This window comes from Mytilus edulis, chromosome 9, assembly GCF_963676685.1.
Source record: "Mytilus edulis chromosome 9, xbMytEdul2.2, whole genome shotgun sequence".
NCBI lineage: Eukaryota > Metazoa > Mollusca > Bivalvia > Mytilida > Mytilidae > Mytilus > Mytilus edulis.
Genome location: NC_092352.1, coordinates 53091950 through 53114461, shown reverse-complemented (window position 1 = coordinate 53114461; position 22512 = coordinate 53091950). Strand labels below are relative to the sequence as shown.

Below are 22512 nucleotides of genomic sequence, written 5' to 3'. Positions count from 1 at the left end.
AATCATGGCTGTATTTATAAGTGTCTGCTAGCTTTTGCACCATGGTAAATTACTGCCGCAAAATCAATCGCTTAAGTCTGAGACAATGCTATTCAAAACACAAAACTGCATGACAAATCGACTCTTTCATCACAAATTACATCTTTACGGTCCAATATTTCATTCAGAAAATTACACCAATTACCAAGAATAAAGAATCGGTATTTTGGATATTAATACTGCAAAGAAGCAACTAAAGTAAAGAAAGGCGATACGACAATGTCAGAGTTAATGAAGTAAATGCAGACATTCATGACGATCTTCAGATTTTTTCTTCTCTTTTAGATCAATAAGTTATTAATGTTTTATGCCATAAGTGTACAGTGTATAATATGGTTTCCATCAATGCAGTATGTGTTATCTCAACCAATTCAATTAATTTCCATAATATGAAAGTGCATGTTTGTATGACATTTTCCATAATGGATAGTTAATGATATATGAGTTGTTTTGGTAATGCACATTTGATTTTATCATCCATTGCGCGCTGTCAAGATTCACAGTTATAAGTTCCCTCACCCACTATCATTCATTTCATAATTCCCTCTTGCAGTATATTTATATATGCTAATATTTCGAAATATACAAATGGACAGCAATTGAAAATATACAAAATATGCCTTATGCATTTAATATCGAAAACAAATCTTTCTGAAAAATGTTACATAAACATGACATACCATACATTTCAATGTTTCAAAATCTCTTTCTGAGAAATATTTTCAAAAGTGTACACCAAAATGTTGTAATTAGTCAATAATGAACTAAACAAACTGATATCCAACCAATGGTGTTACATTGTTTAATTTTGGTGTACAAACAATGAATTACCCACACCTCTCTAGATTCTGAAACTGGAATTTGCATAATAATCATCCAATCAATTGTAGAATTATCAGATTCCAATGATCCTTTGACCTAAAATCAACATCTGAAAAACAAGTAAATTATCTCCCCCTTATAACTGTATATGGAAAACATTATTAAAAACATTTCTACCCAACACAATGTTTTTCCCTTTTATGTCAAGTACCTTCCATATATAATATTATAACCTAATACTGGACATAAGTTAACAATGTAAAATGAAAAAATATCAAAGTACTAAAAGCGCTTTAAGTCAACTTACCCAGCTATCACTATGAAGCAATCCAGTTTATTCCAAGAATCATCCAAATATGTTGTTTTTCCATAAATTCCCATTCCAATCATTTTTATTATCATTTCAACAGCAAAGAAAGCAAAAATGAAATGATCAAAGTTAGCCAGAACATGACATCGTATAGTTGAGCAGACTTTGTCTTCACAAGGCTGGTACATCCCAAGGGTGATACAGTTGAGTAGAATCACAGCCATACTCACTCTTTCAAACCATGTGGGTATCAGTTAAGGAATATATTGTGAAAATGTTTGGACACATTAAAAATAATAAAGAATAAACATTGCCAGAAAATTAAAATTGAACTCAAGTATATAACATCAACATAAAAAAAATAAAAAAAATAAAACACTTTAAAAAGATAAATTAATTCCTGCCTCAATGTGGTACTCGTGTCTTTATGTGGCACACATACCTCTTTGTGGCACTCATGCCTCTATGTTGCATTCCTACCTAATATAAAGTGTTAGTCGAAGGTTCAGTTTGTATAAACCAGTTGCTTACTAAGTCAAGACAAGTCAGGAATATGACAGTTGTTATTCTTTCGTTTGATGTGTCTGAGCTTTTGATTTATTTTTGATTTGGTTAAGTACTTTCCGTATTGAGTTTTTCTCAGAGTTGGTATTTTTGTGTAATATTTTTTTTACAGATATAGTATAACAAATGCTTTGATTTCTTCAAGGTCCATATAGAATGCCCTAATTAAATGAACCACATTCATTACAATGTCATCTGCTTTCTTGTGCTTATTAGTTGGATGTGGAACAAAGCTAACACATAGAAATTCATGTCAACTTTTAGATCTTCCAATTTCCAACAGTAACTTTTTGTACTTGCCAACATTCTTCTGTCTGTCAAGCTGGAAAAAAATGAAGTCTGAGTTGTCCTATAAGTATGTAAAAGTGTATATACAAACACAAACAATTTATTTGATAACCTAATTTTTGGCATGTAATATATACTTTTTTCATAAATTTCATAATGACAACAAATTAGCTGCTTCTTCAGATTATTCAATATATATCATTGTTATCAGTTTAAATTCAAAACTGGGAATAAAACGGTGATTGGTTACTCATTGGTACAATAAATATTATCATCCACACCAAAAGACGGAAATCCGAACATCCATCTTTTCCTAAAAATTAACTCACAAGAATTCCCCAATAACAATAAAATACTTCTTTACATAACATTCTCTTGACATTATCTAATAATACATATGGAAAACTCATCATTTGAAGAATTATAACAATTAATGATGCGCTTCTTCATGCTCGTTTTTTCAGCTGACAGCAAAAAATAAATATCTGACGGAATTTTATTTACGATGAAATAAGGTGTAGAGTCTTTCATCTCCCCTTTGAGGATAATTATATTTCAGTAAGTTGATAGGTAGTAGAAGAATTTTTGTGAATAAATATTATTTTCAATTATTTTCCCAGCTTGATTGCAAAATATGATCAATGTGAGGTCGTCATAAGGGTAATGTTTTTAAGCTCATATATCTTTCATAAAACTAGTAGAAAATATGAATTACAATCAAGACTGCTGTTTTTTTTTTCTAAACCTTGAGTTTTTGATAGATAGTATAGTGTCAGAGCAATTTATCTGCATACATTTTTTCTATACGCCATTTCAAATGATCCAGTTCCGAGTTGATTTGCAAAGCTGTCATGACATTTCTCAAGAGTCTGCATGTCAGATAGTAAATAAAGAAGATGTTTTACAACCAATAGGTTAGGAGACTCATATTTCGATTGTAAAAAGCAATGAACTGAACACTATCAATAGGTAAGGAGACTCACATTTCGATTGTAAAAAGCAATGAACTGACTTAAACAAACTGCTATACATCCTGTTTGTATGTTAAGTGTTAGAAAAAAAAATAAACTTAGTTAAATTCAGTTTTCAATATAAGTTTTTCCATATGATATAGCTGCATTTATGTTACTCAAAGCTGCATTTTATGCAACTGTTTATGAACCACATAGTTACTTTTTATGAAAAACAGCTGCATTTTATGAAACAGATAGCTGCATTTTATGAAACACATAGCTGCATTGCATGAAAAACACAGCTGCATTTCATGAAACACATAGCTGCATTTCATGAAAAACATAGAGGATCATAGAGTAGCCTCATTTCATTGATATAATAATCATATCTGAATACTGGTACTTAAGACTTTAACAAGAAAAAAATGTGTCCCTCTTACACAACCTCATTTCCATGTTTTGTCAAGCCTGCAATCACATCCAGCTTAATAACTAGATTTTACTATAAAATTGTATTTTACTTTGTAAGAGGGTCATTAAGTGGATTTAATCCAATTCAAAAAATTCAAAAAGAGTTGAATTTTTGTAATTAGCTTACAATAATTTTAAATAACTTATATTACAATTCAATTATTTGGAATAATCAGGAGTTAATTTTCTGGTACTGTAGAGTCCTCAAAAGAAATGGGATACAGTGCAGATTATGTAACATTGCATTGCTTCATAATGGTGTGCATCATCTCTGGTATAATCAAATTCAATTTGACCTTTGTTGCACAAAGATGGTTGTGGCTTGCATCAATTCTTTACGTAGTTCTGACAGTAATTAATTTAATATCATTTAAAATCAACAGTAATGAACTTTCAATAAAACTTATTACTAAACCACCATGTCAAATTTTCTTTGCAGCGAAATCAATTAAAATTCTTTGAGTGGCAGGTGGTGAAATTGATAGCATTAGTGTTTGTGTTTTTTTTTACTTTTATATTTTTCTTTAACACTGCTTGTGTTGATGACAGCAAATGTTCTCATTAATAGTGCATAATAAAGATTTGTTAGATCCAACTTGTTCTATAGTCATGTCATGTTTGAAATCTTCATTGTTGGATTTCTTTGCAATTTGTAAAGACAGTAGAAAGTCAGAGAGTTCCTAACAATGTGTAAGAGAAGTCATATTAACTTTTAAACACAAAGTTTTATAGTTTGTAAATTCATTGGCAACAGATGCTAATGTGGCGTAAAGCAACCAACAATCAATCAATCATTGGCAGCAGAACAGTTGACATTTTTAAGGAGGATGCAAAATTGACATTTAAGGCCATAAAAAAGAATATGTCAGTTTGTTTTAACCTTTCCTACCAAGAAAATAGCTGCCTACTAAAAATCTTTTATTGTCCTGATGTGAAACAGTTTTTTTTTTTTTTTATAATCAGATAGGCATGAAGACAGTGAGTAAAAAAAACATCTGACATTTCAATTTCTCTTTGCCGAAAAAATAAATAAAATTACTACCTATATCTACCCACTGTCTCTTCCTTTGAGAGACCAAAATATATTTAAGTGCAGCTTAGTCCTTCAAAAGCTTATTAAAAATTAAGGGTAAATTGCGCTAGTAAACTTTTTAATATATACAATCTTTTTCAGTTTCCTCCAATATCAACTATCCTATTTTTAGGACAGAACTGATCCTTTATCTATATATATAAGTAGAGCATAAAACCCTAAAATAAACTAAGGGTTCTCATTACAGCAGACGTGCAATGAACTTCCGATGTGAAGCATTGATGCACCTTACAAACTCTGGTGCATGTTACATAACGGACAGGTGCACCACAGCTGAATTTATACCATTTTAACTTCTACAGATATATTTTTATAATATTTTATTACTTTTCAATTGATTTGAGCTTCAGATTGATCCTTGCCAAAGGTATAAGTATTTAACAGTAACCCACCCACAAATTAAGTACTGCCACATGTGGAGAATATAAAAAATCTATGTTTCTATAAATCAAAAGCATAAAAGCAGACTTTACTCATTTTGACGCTTTTCTGGATAAGTCTTCATCAGGAACACTCAAATTCATTTATTGGGATACCATATTTATTACACAATACCATTATCAATTAATGGTGCTAGAAACATTTTTGTGCAAATCTGCTTAGGCAATATTGCTAGACCTGACATATCCTTGGATTTCCAGTTGTCTTTCTGGAGTTTCCAGATGAAGGTAAATCCAGAAATGTACTCTAGATCAAGGGTCCGGAAACGGTCATATTTGCCAGTCTTGTCCTAAACTGAAAGTTACAATTACAAATAGACTAGTTCTAAATTAGTTGTTAGCAATTTAGTATAAGTTCATCTTTTATATTTTTATAACAAAAACTTTTGGTTGGTTAGGTTGCTGTCTAACTTAAAGTTCATCCCAACTTCAGGCATTTATTTTCCCATTACAAAAGGACTATTCAAACATATTGACTTGGGTTTCAATCAAGGAAACGAAAAATCACTTGGTCATTATTTATTAATGATATAATATTCTGAAAAGTAAAATAAACCAAAAATGTTCTAAAAGTGGTTTTGGTCATAGCCTATAGTTTAAAGACTTGTTTTTCTATTCTCTGTCGTCTTTGTAGTTTCAATAATTGAGACAGAGTGTCTAAACAATCTTTCTGCATAAGCAAGATAAAACAGCATCAAATGAAACATTTATTTGTTTATACGAAAAAATGGTGCATCTTCATGAAGCAATATGAACGAAAAATTACGCAGTCATATTAATTTATCATAAAATTTGCATTCATTATTGTTTTAATTCCAATAACTTGAATTCCAGACTGTTTTCCAATTAAGTTTCAATTGCAATACATTATGCATACAGGAGGTAACATGGGTACAATCAAAATAAATTGATTGTGAAATTTCATTTTGAAAATTCGGTCAGCACACTTCCTATTAATATAAATTTGAAAAAATTGTTTGCATTTCATTGATCAATATGAATTTAATTCTATTGTACTTATAGACCTAGCTTACTTTTGTCAAAGCATTAAATTAATTTATAATCTTTTTAACTCACAAATGCATATAAAGGGCATATTGAAAGAATTACATCATTATTAGTCTCTGAAATTATTTGAATAGCCTGAATATTTTTTTCACTATAACAGCCCCAGTATTGTCGTGGTAACTTCCAGATTGCAATGTTAAGTTGCCAAGTTACCTAGAAAGTTAAAACATTGCATATTACTTCAAAAAGAGTTTCTAAAGGGATAATCCATCACAAAAAAAACATATATTGCTCAGCTGTTACACAAATTTTACCTCCTTTTTCTGAAAAATAACAGAGCATGGACAAAGTTTTATCAATTAAAATATGAAGAAATGAAACTGACTGCGTATTACAAGAGTAAATGACAATCGGATTAAGCAGACAGACCTAATCAATTTCACCACTAATGGCAACAGTCATGCACAATTTTGCATGACATTACTAAATCATTTGTTCTTACATGATTTTAGTTATTAATCTGAATAATCATGCAATAAACCAATTTTAACCACACAGAACACTTGCATGAAATAGAATGGCATGGGTTCGGCAGCTTGGGCCCTCAACCACTTTTTGGGATACTGTAGTGGAAGTTATACAAAATTTATCATTCATGATCTCAAGTTAAATTACAAATAGTATCACGTTTTAACTATATGTAACTATTTTCACAGATGCTATGCAAGCACATCTTATAATTTATGAACATGTCTAAAGCTAGGTATGTTGTTAAATGAAGTCACCTTGTCCCTACATTTTATCCCTTATTTCGACAATTTACAGGAATTTAGCTTCAAATTTTTGGCAGTACTCTATTACATGTTAATTGATAGTCACTACAGGAACTAATGTTATCATATATGTCACCTTCTTAAATATATTGTAAGGAGATTTGGGAATTTTGATATGAAAAACTGATTTAGTCCAAAAATCTTGGATATTGTTCTAATACCTAATTATTTTCTACTGGATCTTGTCCTAATATCTAATTATTTTATCCTATCTCAGTAGACATACATTGTTCTACAACTCACATCTTATAAGAAGATTATCAATTCTCATCAGGATTACCAGCCTAATATCAAAAGATTTATAGCTGCAAACTGGGGGATTACAATTGACAGTGTTGTTAACATTAAACCTAGTTTCTGTTCCTAACATATTCAGATTTCAGTTAATCCTTGAGGAATCCATCTACATATTTTCCTGTCTTAGGACAATTTCATTCAGTTTTTTAAATTTGGGCTTTTGAAAATCATTGCAGAACTGAATGGTTGATTGTTTTTGGAATACTGTCCAGTGACAAATATTTCATGCACATTCAGACTCAGCGAATGATCATGTTAATCAATGAAAGAGGTATGACTACCATGTCTTTTTTGGTACTTAGTAATATATGTCTAGTGGCAGATCCAGGATTTAATTCTATGGGAGCCCTCCTGAAACGAATTAAAATACAATTATAAGTGACTTATTAAATTGATACAAAATTGGCTGTATTTTTTCTTTTTTTCATTTTCTGTTCTTTTTTTAGGGAGGGCACCTGGAGCACCCTGTCTGAATTTGCACCTGGTGTCATTTCAGATAAAGACATCAAAATTGAGGTGTTTTTGGTCATCTCCACCTACCCCCACGGGGAAGCCCACTCCTGCCCTGTCAAATTTCACCTCATATTTAGTAAGAAACATTAAACACCAAAGCTGAACTAATTATAGGCATAAGGGACTAGACTAAGCTGATTTTGCTGAAGCAACAGTTCATATTCGCCCCTCTCTTCCTGATTTTCATGTAGTATTTGCCACTGGACATTAAACACCAATCATCATAAAAAATCAACATCTGAATCTAGGAATACAACAAACTGTTTACATAGAAATATATTTTGCCTTCTTTGAAGTAAAATGAAAAATATCAATTAACAGGAGGACAACAACGTTATTTTATGTTGTGTTTTTTTTTTTATAAATTTCAATTTATAACTTTCTTAATCTTTTTAAAACACTACTGGTAGAGTATTTTACAATAAACAATACAATCTCTTCTAGCTTATTGGAGCTTAAATAGAGCTTAATAATCAAAAGCCTTATATTCTTCTTGAAAATGTGATTTTAAGATGTCATAGAGTGTTGGATCTTATGTTAATAAGTCTTGTTATTAAGATTGATGGGTGATAATGACAATAGCAATCATTATGGTGTTATGCAAGTACAATTGAACTTCTTCATAAACACACCTATAAGAAAAGCTTGTGCCTGAAAAACATCTTTATCAAGGCAAGTTTAAGGAGAGGGATCTCATACTATGCTGAAAATTTAAAGGCAGTGATTCTAATATAATAGATTACCAGGAAAAGATCAAACTACATTTTTATACAATTAACATTTAGATTTCAGTCTCAATATGCAACATGGTCTTGTGTGGTATCAGTTTTCTTGGCTCTGAAGCACAAGACAGTTGACTTGTTTGGTTTATGAATAATATATATTATAAAAGCTCTGTCTGAAATGCATTTCTTATTCAACTGCTGTAGGTGTAATCCTTACTTTCTTGATAAATCTCTTAGAATAGTTTAAAACAATAAAAGCCAACTCATATAAGACCATAAAAACTACTAGAAAAATCACAGTACCAAAACCCTACAAAACTTGAAGTCAACAGAAAAAAAACCAATGCCAGTGAACATGAAATCAAATAATTAAAGAGTTTTATTACACTGGGAAAAGACACATTTGGGAATCCTTCTTTTGAACTACTGACCTAGCTACCATGACCTGCTAGACATAATTTTGATACCTGAACTTATAACCTAAAACTTATCTTTAAACCTTCTTAACCTTATTATTACTGTCTAATTACCAAAATTCGTTAGTATTTGAAATAATGTATAAGAATATATTGTTCTAAGCTTGTAATGAGACCTTAATCCAACCCTACAAAACTTTAGGTCAACAGAAAAAAAACCAATGCCAATGAACATAAATAATTAAAGAGTCTTAAAGAGTTTTATTACACTGGGAAAAGACACATTTGGGAATCCTTTGTTTGAACTACTGACCTGCTATGACTTGCTAGACATAATTTTGATATCTGAACTTATAACCTAAAACTTATCCTTAAACCTTCTTAACCTTATTATTACATCGTTCAATTTTCATCCATGGAGATCCCTGAGTACATTTAAGTAAATAAGTTCAAAGGGGCGTAACTCCTAGAAAAAAAATTGAATCGTAATTTCCTGTCGATATGCACATCTACATAGTATGTCCTTATTATCTGAAAAGATTTCATGAAATTCTGTTGTGTGGTTTGAGAGGAGTTGCGATGACAAACTGTTGCAGTAGTACATTGAAGCAAATAAGTTCAAAGGGGCGTAACTCCTAGAAAAAAATTGAATCGCAATTTTCCGTCGATATGTACAAGTACATAGTATGTCCTTATTATCTGAAAAGGTTTCGTGAAATTCTGTTGTGTGGTTTGAGAGGAGTTGCGATGACAAGAAACAGGACTGACGGACGGACGGACGGGTCAAAAACATTATACCCTCCGCAACCCGTTGCGTGGGGTATAAAAAACTTGAGGTCAACAGAAAAAAAACCAATGCCGTTGAAGTTGAGTGAACCTGAAATCAAATAATTAAAGAGTTTTATTACACTGGGAAAAGACACATTTGGGAATCCTTCTTTTGAACTACTGACCTAGCTACCATGACCTGCTAGACATAATTTTGATACCTGAACTTATAACCTAAAACTTATCTTTAAACCTTCTTAACCTTATTATTACTGTCTAATTACCAATATTCATTAGAATTTGTAATAATGTATAAGAATATATTGTTCTAAGCTTGTAAAGAGACCTTAACCCAACCCTAAAAAACTTTAGGTCAACAGAAAAAACCAATGCCAGTGAAGTTGAGTGAACATGAAATCAAATAATTAAAGAGTTTTATTACACTGGGAAAAGACACATTTGGGAATCCTTCGTTTGAACTACTGACCTGCTATGACATGCTAGACATAATTTTGATATCTGAACTTATAACCTAAAACTTATCCTTCAACCTTGTTAACCTTATTATTACTGTCTAATTACCATTATTCGTTAGAATTTGTAATAATGTATAAGAATATATTGTTCTAAGCTTGTAAAGAGACTGTAATCCAACGAACAGCAATATCGTTTTGATAAAAATAGAACTACCTTCATTACTTTGATAATTATCCTGAATAATCAAATCGATCATGACGTCAATGTTGTTTTCTTTATCACTCTGCGGTTTTAATTGCTTTTGTTCAATACTTGACGTAACATTTCCTCAGTTTACAAAAACAAACACAATTTTGTATACTGAGTGATCATCTTTTTATCTTTCCGTAGTTTAGATTTATTTCAGGTTTTATCTTTAAATATGTTTAACGACCAAAATTCAATCCATCTAGAAGCTGTAAAACTTATTTTTATCCAAATGTCTCAACAAAATAATTATTTTTGCGGTCGTTTAAAAATTGATATTTTTCAAATGTTAAAAGTCAATGTTCTGATTAGCTTATTTATAAAAAAATTAAAGCTGTCTTAATTCAAATTTGATTAATGTTGTTTGACTACCAAAAATAAATCTGTCTAGAGACTGTTAAACTTACTTTTAAACAAATGTCTCAGAAAAATACAAAATTGACATTTTTCCTATGCTAAAATCTTTGTTTCGATTGGCTTGTTTCAAAAATTTAAGGCTGTCTTAATTCAAATTTGATTAATGTTGTTTTACAACCAAAATTCAATCCGTCTAGAAGCTTTAAAACTTATTTTTAAACCAAATGTCCCCCCCCCAAAAAAATGACATTTTTCCTATGTTTAAGTTTTTGTTTCGATTGGCTTGTTTCAAAAATTTAAAGCTGACTTAATTCTAATTCGGTAAAAAATGTAATTTTACGATCTATCAGATAAATTGAAATGATTTTAATAGAAGTCGCAGCATGTTTCACCATTAATTTGGAGAACTATACAACATGCTTCAGCGAGATTTACTTTCGGTATCGATTTTTAACTAATGTCATTCTATTCTAAAGCTACCATAAGAAATAAAAACACATTAAAAGCTAGCATGTTCTGATGTAATTTAAAAGCATGTGGTTAGTTTTACTACATATTTGAGGTAGATCAATTTTGATTAAAGTGAAATCGTCTCATGTCAGAAACTTCAAATAGAAACACGCTGGTATATAACCATATTTACTGGTGAAGTGAACCTATTGTATTTAAATTGAAGAATTATTCCAACTACCGGTACAAGCATTTCAAGATGTTACAATTCCAATGATGAGGAATAACAATGAGCATTGCAAGATATTGTTACACACTACTCAATTGTTCTTGAACATTACAGCTAATTTCCTAATGCTTGTAGAGTAGTGGTTTGCTTGCTTTTTTTGTATAAACAATTACCAAGCTTTGTAATAAAGATTGACAGTATAGTCAAACCTATATTTATCATATTTGGATTTGATTGAAAGTTATTCCAATTACTATTGCACAATATACAAACAAAGCAAGCAAGCTAACCAAAGTCTTGCTCTACTTGCATTATGAAATTAGCTGTAATTGAAATTTTCATCCGACCATGCTCTCTTGGAAAATTGCCTCCACCGAGATTAGACCTCATATACTTGACCTTGAAAGCAGACCTCAACGAATTCCAAAAGAGATGGTTATTCAGAAGGTACAATGGACAACTTAGGCACAGTACCAATAAAAAAAATCTGTTCAACAGTGAAGAGAATGAAGAGAAATTGTGGCCCCATAGCTTTATACAAGACAATGCCAAAAATAAAACTAGTAAATTATCAATAGTCTATGCCTGTTGGTAATTTCTTTTGTCTGCCAATACTTAGTCCATTCATTTATATTAAACTAATCAATGCAGACTTATTATACAAATTAATTAGTATGATTGACTGTATAGACTTTGGCAACACTCAAACATAGAAAATGCTACTAAATGATTTCCTTTAATAAATTGTTTTTCTGTCTATAGATTAAACAGATGAAACAAATTTTTAAACATTGCATTTTCAAGAGCATTTTGGCCTTATTAAAAGAAATAATAATGGTATATTGGTTATGACTATCTACGAGTTAAGCACATCTTTTTATAACTGGCCACAAGTGACAACCCTTAGCTGCATATAGTAACACTTTAAAATCCCTTTTGCATTATTCAAATGAAATATAAGTAGCCTTGACCTTAAAAGCATTTTAGTGCAAAACTACAATTTATTTCAATATTTAAAATGTTTTATCATTGTGTTTCTATTCCATGAATAATTTATCTGCCGTTATTCATTATCAGTGAAACAAACATCAATAGGAAAACCTGGTTTTACTTTCTAAAATTTCAAAATTTATGATCAAAGTTACAATCACAAAACTACTCAACACATGGAGTAATAAAAATGCAGTTTGTAATATTTACAAAACGAGAAACACCTATGAACCACACCAACAAACGGCAACCACTAAACAACAAGTTCTGTTTAGGTATATTCTCTTAATTAATTATTATACAGGCAAAATTTATTAAAGAGTGCTGCTTTTCTTACTAGTAATATTAAATCTGAACTTTCACCGAATTTCTGAACAGTCGGATGTTTTTACCATACTGCCAAAGACCATTAAAAATTAATTTTTCAAATCTGCATTCATTTATTAATTACATACTCATACTGGTAGTTCTAATAAATCAATGTGTAATGATTAAATTCTATGATAAACAGCAATTAAAAGATAATTTACTGAAACAGAAACTACGAAAAAACCCATGAATCAACAGAAAATGACAGAAATAAATGTCCATGACATCAATTCCTTATATAGACACAGGAGCAGTTTGTCCTGAACTAAGTCCATATATTTGTCATCGGTGACGGCTCATTCTCCTTATCTGTTGCATGTAATTAGCATATTATGTTTACTGAATACAGGAACCTTATAACCATTACAAAGAAAACAAATTCTGTTATTATCAAACAACAAAGAAAGCAAGGCCATTATGTTTGTAAGAGACAATTCATAACTAGAAATCGGTCTTGAGACAGACCATTATGAAGTGTCAGAGTCGAAGACACATGCCACAAACATATGTTTAAAACCAGACCTTCGACTAAATCAATACATTTTCAAAGAAAACTCAGTTAATGAGATCAAAGTGTTTTATCTTTCCACCTACATAAAAGTCAAATTTAGGATTTAAAAAAATGGCAATAGTTGGAAGATAAAATAAGTTCTAGGCCCCAGTCTCCACATTATGGGCAACAGACTCCACATTAATATGGTCTCCAGACTCCTTTGAGCAATTTGTGTGGTCTACCAGGCTCTACTAGGGCTATATGATCCAACAGTAGGACTCGATGCTCTTGTGCTCCAACAATAGTGCTCTAGGCTCCACTGATAAAATTCTCCGCCAATGAGTAAGGGACCAAAATTCAATATACATTGTAATAAACACAAATTTACATTTTTTTGTATGACTTATTTTATAAAAGCTTAAAGAGAATGATATTTATAGCAAGATAAATTTTAGGATATCTACCTAAGCAACCATGATACATAAGAGAGATAATTCTAATTTGTTGCTTTGGGGCTTAAAATGAATCACATCAGATAATCGTTGGTTGTTCTGTTATAAGTCAAGGCCATAAAAAAAGAATAGGTTTGTTTGCCCAACTACGCTACCTACTCAGAAAAAAGCTGCCTACTCAAATTCTTTTATTGTCCTGATTTGAAGAAGTTTTTTTTAATCAGATAGGCATGAAGACCAATAAACACCCGATACTTCAATTTCTCTTTTTGAAAAAAAAAAAGAAAATGCCTACCTACCTACCCACTGTCTCAACCTTTGGGTAGGGTTTGGGCAAACCAAAATATTTTTAATTGTGGCCCAATTGGACAGCAACCAAATTCAAACAACCAAGAAACATTCAGACGTCAATGTATGACCTTCAACCACAGACAAGTGATGCCATCTCTAAAACTCAAACTCCCCCCAATAAAGACAAGTTATGATTTTCATATCTATATTTTATGATTCATATTTAGTTAATTTTGACAGCTATATTGACATCATACTTTTAAATTCAGAATTTGTGTTCAGGATGGGAGGTGTATTCATCTAGCTTAACATTTATTTATTTTCACTGAAATGTCTTCATGTTATGATGGCACCACTCTGACGTATTGATACTCTTTTGATTAGCAGTTGCATGGTAAAGTTATATAATTTCAAAAATTGAATCTGACTATCCATGTGTTGCACATCCTCACACAAGCACGTAGAAACGAAAAGTTTGAAAACAAGCAGGCAAGAATCAACAGATGGAAAGTTTAAGAATTTCTCATATTGACATTTTTACGTGGTTCAATGCTGTTATCTTAGTGTACATTATATGGGTTGTCTGGCACCTTGGCTCATACTTTGAAAATCTACTATCTGAAAGACCAGATGCAATGAAACATTTTATTATTGCCTCAAACTATTGTTTTGTAGAATGGTCTGGAAGTGATAACACTGTATCTGGGTTATTAACAAGCTTTTCACCTGGTATTGTGAGATGGATAAGGATAAACTCTTTGGAGATGTAGAAACCAATGTAACCAATGTATTTAAGCCACTTGTATATTAATTGTTATAAAAGCATACTTGAAAAAAGAATTGATTCAATCTTGAGTTCTAATTTCTATTAAGAGAATTGAGGTGATTAATTTACTTTCTTTTTTCTTTTTTCCTGATAAGATTTATGTAGCTTAAATTTCGGAAGTGGCAATACCAACTGATCTCCTTTAAATTGATTTGAATATGCACATTCACTTCTACAGTTTGTGCTTTGTAATAAATACTGTATTTGGCTGTGTATTATGCATTTGTGCATAATACACAAACCCTCCTCCATATGGCGTTATACATGATATATATTCATTAAAAAAAGTCTAGTTCATTGTAAAAAGTCGTCAATATGGAACAAGTATATCTTCATTAAAGTTTATCAAAAGATACAAAAGGCACTTGAAACTAAAGCTTACATAGAAATGTTTAATTTAAATGCCTCAGAAACTCCTAAAACTTTTCTGAATTTGGAGTTTTAGCTGTCTTTATGTACAGGCTTGCTTCAGTCATTTTATTGCATTTCTAAAACTTTTTCACTTTGCTATATACTAGTAATCACATATTGTATTTACAATTATAGACTTTTCCTTGAAAACAACAATCTGTTCACAGTTGATGCAGAATAAAAATTAACTCAAACTGGTGTGGCCTTATAACACAGATCTGGGACTGGCAACTTTTCAAATATTATTTCAACAGTTTGTTTATAAAGTTTAACTACCAAAATCATTGCTGTAAAACAGTTATAAAAAGTTTCTAATTCTAAAATGAAAACAATTCAAGATATCCTTGAGTAAATAATTTGTTTTAATTTCGGTGAAATAGTAATTCCCTACAGGAAGTGTATAAACTAAGCATTGTTATCTTTGTAAGAACTGATAAATGGTACCAAACCTAAACATCATGAACAATGAGTTACACCTGGCAGTATAAACAGTTCCAGAAACAGACTATCAGACTGCAAGAAAACACTTACAATGATTACATTTCCCCCATAATTCCTTCCATTTCCTGTTAACAGTATTGTATCTATACACATTGGTTAAATCAGACCAACCATACCAAATTGATGGACGGTCTCTAGATTACAACCTAATGGCTAAAATTCTTTCATTTTATTTTATTCAGGACGCCAACAGTCAATACTAAATTCCCAACAGGCTGCTTTAATAAATTTTCTTTATTTAAAAACATCAATACCTTGAAAAAATCTTTTAAAAAAAAAATACTGAATAATACTTATAAAAAGGAATAATGTTATTGCTGTGGGTCATACATGTTTTTATCATATACTTAGACTAAATAACATATGATTTTTACTGTATGATAATAGCATTAAATTAACGTAAATTCCATATTTTTCGAATTGGTGCTTAGCAGGCTGATATGAAAAGTTTATCACATGCTTCGATTGTTATCACATGCCTTTCCGTAACGTTATCACATGGCATTCCGGTGATACTCGGCAAATTCCGGAAAATAGACCTCAATGCTACGTTTTCAGTGAAAAACATTACGAAATAGTGTACAAAACAATTATTTAGATACTGAAAAGTATACTGCGTAAAAAAATAACAAACAAAATAAAAAAAAACCAAACAAACAAATTATTAAACAAATGCATTCTTTATAAGTTTCAAACATAATTTAGAAAGTTACTTTGAAAAGGTTGACTTTTCCAAACAGTGTTCATTATGTATATTGTTGTGTGTTTTTTTTTTTGGGGGGTTTGTCGAGTCGTCCATATCAAAAATGTTTTCTCCTCTGTTGAGGCATATTGCAGAAAGATTTGATATCGAATATACTAAATTTGGGTCCGACGTCTGTGAAATTTTCAATCTTTGAACTTCTATTTGGGAACCACGTAAAAGGATCAATATATGAATCTGTTATTTTACTCCATTGTTGAAGCATATGATAAAAAGATCATAACATGTCATTTTTCCATATCGCATGTATTATCAGCCCTCGGTCAATATCAGCCCTCGAGCCATGCGGCTCTTGGGCTGATATTGAACCTAGGGCTGATAATACATGCGATATGAAAAATGCCATGTAATAATCTGATAGTATTTGGTTTTTGTTAATTATTTTGTCATTTATCAGGCATTAGTTTATCTCGTTTCAATTGTTTCACAGAACTTTGTCTAAAAGTTCTTTGGAACAAATATTATGGAGGAACTTGTATTCTGTCACATTTAACAGTTTACTACACAGAAATTCCATGTTTCTCATATGTGTATGGTGAAATATAGTTGCTTACATGATTATCATTTGTACAGTATATTTGGATAGTCGTTTAATTAGGGAATCATGCCACATTTTCTTATTTTCATTCCACTGACAAATGTTGTCATATGTTCTACTGTCCTTTAAAAACAACTCATATCCCAAGGTACTAGAAACCAGACATCTAGCCAATCATATCAAAAAACAGATATACAATGCATCAATAGGACATGATTCAAAGCTTATGTAAACATTTTAGATATATTCCAATGATGGAAGTCGGTCAATTTATAACAAGGCTGTTGTTTGTTTTGATAATTTTTCGTTTTTGCCATCAAGTTGTCAGTTCATTTTCGACAGGATATTCCTTAGGTATCTAATGTTTCTCTTCTGTAATCTATGAACTCTGCACATGACATATTTCCTGGGACAGAACGACTAAACGTGTTTTGTTGGAGTGACATGAACATTCCCATGGAGATCAGACAGGTTAATAACCTCCGTCTTGGACATAAATCATACAGTTCATCATTGGGTTCCGATATTTACCGTTCAATTTGCACAAGAAAAATACCATTGCTGTTCATGAATGAAAAACATGTCACGTTTTCACAAGGAAATAGTAATAGACATCATTATAATGACAGTAAAATCTATAGAATTATTATTTGTGACTAGATTTCACTAGATACTGATGAATTATAGGGATTTCTTGATTATGAAAGGAAGTATACAAGTAAAGTCATTTCCTCTTTGGCTTATATATGGGGCTTTCTGATTTGATAGTTATTCTTCTTCAATAGTTTTCTTGCAGTGACTTTAAAAAAAAGAATTAAATGGTAAATCGTTTAAAAACAAACTCCTTTGCAAGATCTAATATTGAAAACATAAATTTACTAAATTGTAGCTCTGCAAAAATGTTACAAGCTTGCTGTTCTGTGTGAGCAAATGCTCTTTGTTTAAGGCCATATCTTTGACCTACATTAATAATTTACTTTTTACAAATTATGATTTGAATGGAGAGTAAACATGTCTCATTGGCACTCATATATACTCATTATATACCACATCTTCTTATATAAAACAGAAAAGCGTAATTTCACAGTTAACTCGTTCTGCTCCTCAAGGAGATTGACATAACTTAGAAAGATAACAATACTAATTTCTCCCAAAGGATAATCGGTAGAAAATCACATCCTCTAGTGTACCTATAAAAGTCATGTTGTGTAGATGGAATCATGTTGATACACTCACAGAGAATCAGAATTCAAGGCTTGCAGAGGAAATATACCAATAAAATCTTGGATCACAAAGATAAAATGCACCAAGTTTCAAGGCTACTGACTGATTAAGCTTCAAACCACAATTTTATACAATTGTATAGAATTATATAATCATTCAAACTTCCTGGGCAAATTTTTCCCAGCATTCATAGCTACTATAACTCTTTAAGCATCAGAATTTATATTGGATCATTGCAAATAAGGAGATTATATAAAAGGATATAAATGTATGTCATTTAGACAATAACCAATTAAGGTGGTAATGTCACGGAATAGAAGTTCCTTTATAATATAAGTTCCAAAAGGAAAAAGTATTCTAGAATATTATTTCCACTGGAATAAATATTACAGTATATGTTCCTAACGGAATAAATGATATAGAATATTTGTTCCAACAGGAACAGATATTATGACATTGTTTATAACAAAGTTTCTGGTGGAACATCTGTTAGGCGGAACAAATATACTGTACAGGGAGATAACTCTGTAAAAATCATCTGAACATTTTAATAACATTTCATTTTTAAAAACTACTTTTTTTTGTCAAAGGGTCAAAGTAAATATTATGTCAAAATTAAACGAGACAAATTAATTTTAGTCAAGGTCTTTGGTACAGCACCTTAATACAAAAATAAAAACATTCAAATGTCAACTAACACAGTATAAAACATAAAAGGCAAATCCCAACACCTCCTTTATTTATTAAGAAATTGCATCTGAACAAGCTATATGATCAATCTGAGCTAATCAGACAACCTAGAAGCCTCACTCCACTAAAAATTCCCTGATGGACACTGCAGACAAGCTTTTTAAAAGTTTCAGAAAGCACAAAATTATGGCAAAATATTTCAGACAATACATGTACAAGAATAACATCTCATGTAAAAGATGGATTAATTGCTGGTTGTTTTTCCAGTAGCAAATATTCTATGCATGCATGTACATGTTGAAGGATTATCATGTAAAAAGAAGTTAAAAAACTAAATTTAATAAATAGAAATACTATGTGCACAGTATAAACACATTTCTTTTAGCACTTTGCCAAAGAACTGCAGCAGCACCAGGAAGTAATTCAAATGAATTATTTGTCAACTTAATTAAGCTAATCAGACAGATGCATGGGTAAATGAAATATAACATTCCGTGGATATTGTTCTGACGAGGAAACAGTTGTAATTACTATAATTAACAGGAAGACATTATGTGATGTTCTGGCAAAACCTCTCATTCATATACACTGTTCTGACAGGGATCCAGTTTACCTTGCCAAGAGTTGGAGTGACATTGATCAGCTGGCTCTATGAGAAGCAGTAACAGCAGTCATTTAATGTCAGATTTGAAATATATTCATTAGTGTTTGTCAACATCATTGCTGATTGAAAGATTTTTTTTTAGAGTTTGCCTCAGGAAATTGTGTTACTGGGTCATACATTATTTGCAAAGCAGTCCTATGCATTATAAAACTGTGTTAAATTTTATAAAAATGTAAAAAAAAAAAAGACCAAAGGTTTCAGTGAAATAAAAAAGAAATAGTATGGTGTTTCAAATCCCAACATAAAATCACTAAACAGAGGTGGATTTAGAGGGTTTTCCAGGGTGGGGCTTGCCCCCCCCCCCCCCACCTTTCATGAGGAAATTTTGGTTAATTATATGGGGAATCATTGATTTTGAAGCAGTCAGTGAGTCTCCTTTATGAAAATATCTGGATTAGCCACTGCTAAACACATCAATTGCTGGTCTTCATCTCAAGGACAGAGTGAAGTCTTCAACATGGAGCAAAAAATCTACCTCACTACAAGTTAATGATCTACAGCATGTAGCATCAGCAATCTCATTGCAAAAAACAAAACAATAGAAACATTTAGAGATCCACATGAAGCACATCATGATACAAATATTTAGACAACCAATGAACAGATCAAGATTATTATAAATAACTTGACAAGAAATAATGTATAAATAGAGCAAAATATTTGGGTGGACAGCATAAAGACTCAGGCTGACAATAAAAACACAAAAAGTAGCATATATAAATAGAGCAAAATATTTGGGTGGACAGCATAAAGACTCAGGCTGACAATAAAAACACAAAAAGTAGCATATATAAATAGAGCAAAATATTTGGGTGGACAGCATAAAGACTCAGGCTGACAATAAAAACACAAAAAGTAGCATATATAAATAGAGCAAAATATTTGGGTGGACAGCATAAAGACTCAGGCTGACAATAAAAACACAAAAAGTAGCATATATAAATAGAGCAAAATATTTGGGTGGACAGCATAAAGACTCAGGCTGACAATAAAAACACAAAAAGTAGCATATATAAATAGAGCAAAATATTTGGGTGGACAGCATAAAGACTCAGGCTGACAAAAAAAACACAAAAAGTAGCATATATAAATAGAGCAAAATATTTGGGTGGACAGCATAAAGACTCAGGCTGACAAAAAAAACACAAAAAGTAGCATATATAAATAGAGCAAAATATTTGGGTGGACAGCATAAAGACTCAGGCTGACAAAAAAAACACAAAAAGTAGCATATATAAATAGAGCAAAATATTTGGGTGGACAGCATAAAATTAGGCTGATGAGAAAAACAATCGAGGTTAAAATTAAGCATGTAAGATAGGACATATAAAGAATGAAAAAGCCATAACTGTACAGACATCTCAAGCTTATTTTCAAGGTTTTTCACAGCCTCAGTAAAATCCCAAAAATACTGAACTCAGAGGAAAATCAATTCGGAAAGTCCATAATCACATGGCAAAATCAAATAGCAAAACGCATCAAAAACAAATGGACAAGAACTGTCATATTCCTGACTTGGTACAGGCATTTTCAAATGTAGAAAATGGTGGATTGAACCTGGTTTTATAGCTAGCTCAACCTCTCACTTGTATGACAGTCGTATCACATTCCATTATATTGTCACCATTGCAGCTTATTATGTTGTAACAACTTTTTTATGTCAGTTTTTCAGTTGTACTAAAGAGTTACATATAACTAAATTAGGTAAACAGACAGAAAGTCACAGGACATAAAGTCACAAATTTGGTAGGACAAAAAGTCACAGGACAAAAAGTCACAAATACTCTGTTGACAATTGTTTGAAGATATAAGAGAAATATCTTGAAATAATTACTTTTTAATACATATATTCATATTAAAGTTTAGGAAATGTGTCATTATACTTGAAAAATGAAGATTTATTTAATTTTAATCATTCAAAAGAAAGATTTCTTAGGACCATGAATTATAGCCATTTAAGTCCCCAGCCACTTTGACATTTTTTTTTTTTTTATATATTTGATCATCTTTGATATTTTTTGATAAATTTTGTTTAAAAAGTTGGTTTATATACAAAAGTTCAAAGAAAAATACAAACATATTTTAGTAGAAATAAGCGTTTTTTATTTAAAGAAAATAATCAGAAAAAATGAATTGTGACTTTTTGTCCTGTGACTTTTTGTCCTGTGACTTTTTGTCTGTGACTTTTTGTCTGTGACATTTTGTCCTGTGACTTTCTGTCCTACATTCTTAAATTATAACCCATTGGAAGATTAAAAGAATCTGAATTACTAGTACTTATTTTATTAATATACAGTATAATACTTATAGTGACATATATCTAGAATTAGAGCAACTTGAATGGAAGAATATTAACTCAGAAGAAAAAAATGAAGGTTTCCAATAAAATCTGCAGTAGCTGTACCTGAACAAATGCATAAATCAGTTATCAGACTTGACAGTAAAGAGAAAAAGCAAAAATAGTCTGATGATTTTCTGGAAACTCCAGTTTATTAACCATCAATATTTTATAATGCTGATTAATAATCAATAAATCAATCAGCTTTTCTTTTTTTTGCCAAGATAAATTCCAATATTAATATTTTATTATGGTATTAATGTTGTCCAAACTGTTGAAAACAAGCACATGGGGAAGATACCTGCAATCAATTGACTCATTAATTAAGTCACAGGTAATTAATTTTGACGGGCTAATACTATTAAGAAAAAATAATTTTAGATAAATCTTGATAAATCTGGATTACTTTTGATGGGTGTAGGGATAATGAGTGATACAAAGTGAGGCTAACATCTGGTAATATTGACAGATTAATGCCCCTATGTAAATCTTATACTATTGTTAACATGCAGAAAAAAATCCACAGATTAAACGAACCTTGATCAATACATGGATTCAAGAATGCAGATATTTACATACATGTCAATTGCCATTTTACTTATCTGTCTTGGGTGAAATTGATAGATGTTTGTATGGTATAAAAGAATAATATTTTCTAGGTGC

At 31.0% G+C, this 22512-nt stretch overlaps 1 protein-coding gene across 3 annotated transcripts in view; it reads right to left on the bottom strand.

The window, feature by feature from the left end:
* The window catches only part of LOC139489760 (voltage-dependent T-type calcium channel subunit alpha-1G-like), a 160050-nt gene that overhangs the window by 106980 nt on the left and 30558 nt on the right, over positions 1 to 22512 (bottom strand). Inside the window, exon 2 of one of the 3 annotated variants that reach the window (XM_071276549.1) lies at positions 1169 to 1414. In XM_071276549.1, the coding sequence (XP_071132650.1) occupies positions 1169 to 1414 (246 nt within the window). Of the gene's footprint in view, positions 1 to 1168; positions 1505 to 22512 lie in introns of those variants that run through there. The other 2 variants (XM_071276550.1, XM_071276551.1) reach the window with 2 other exon arrangements.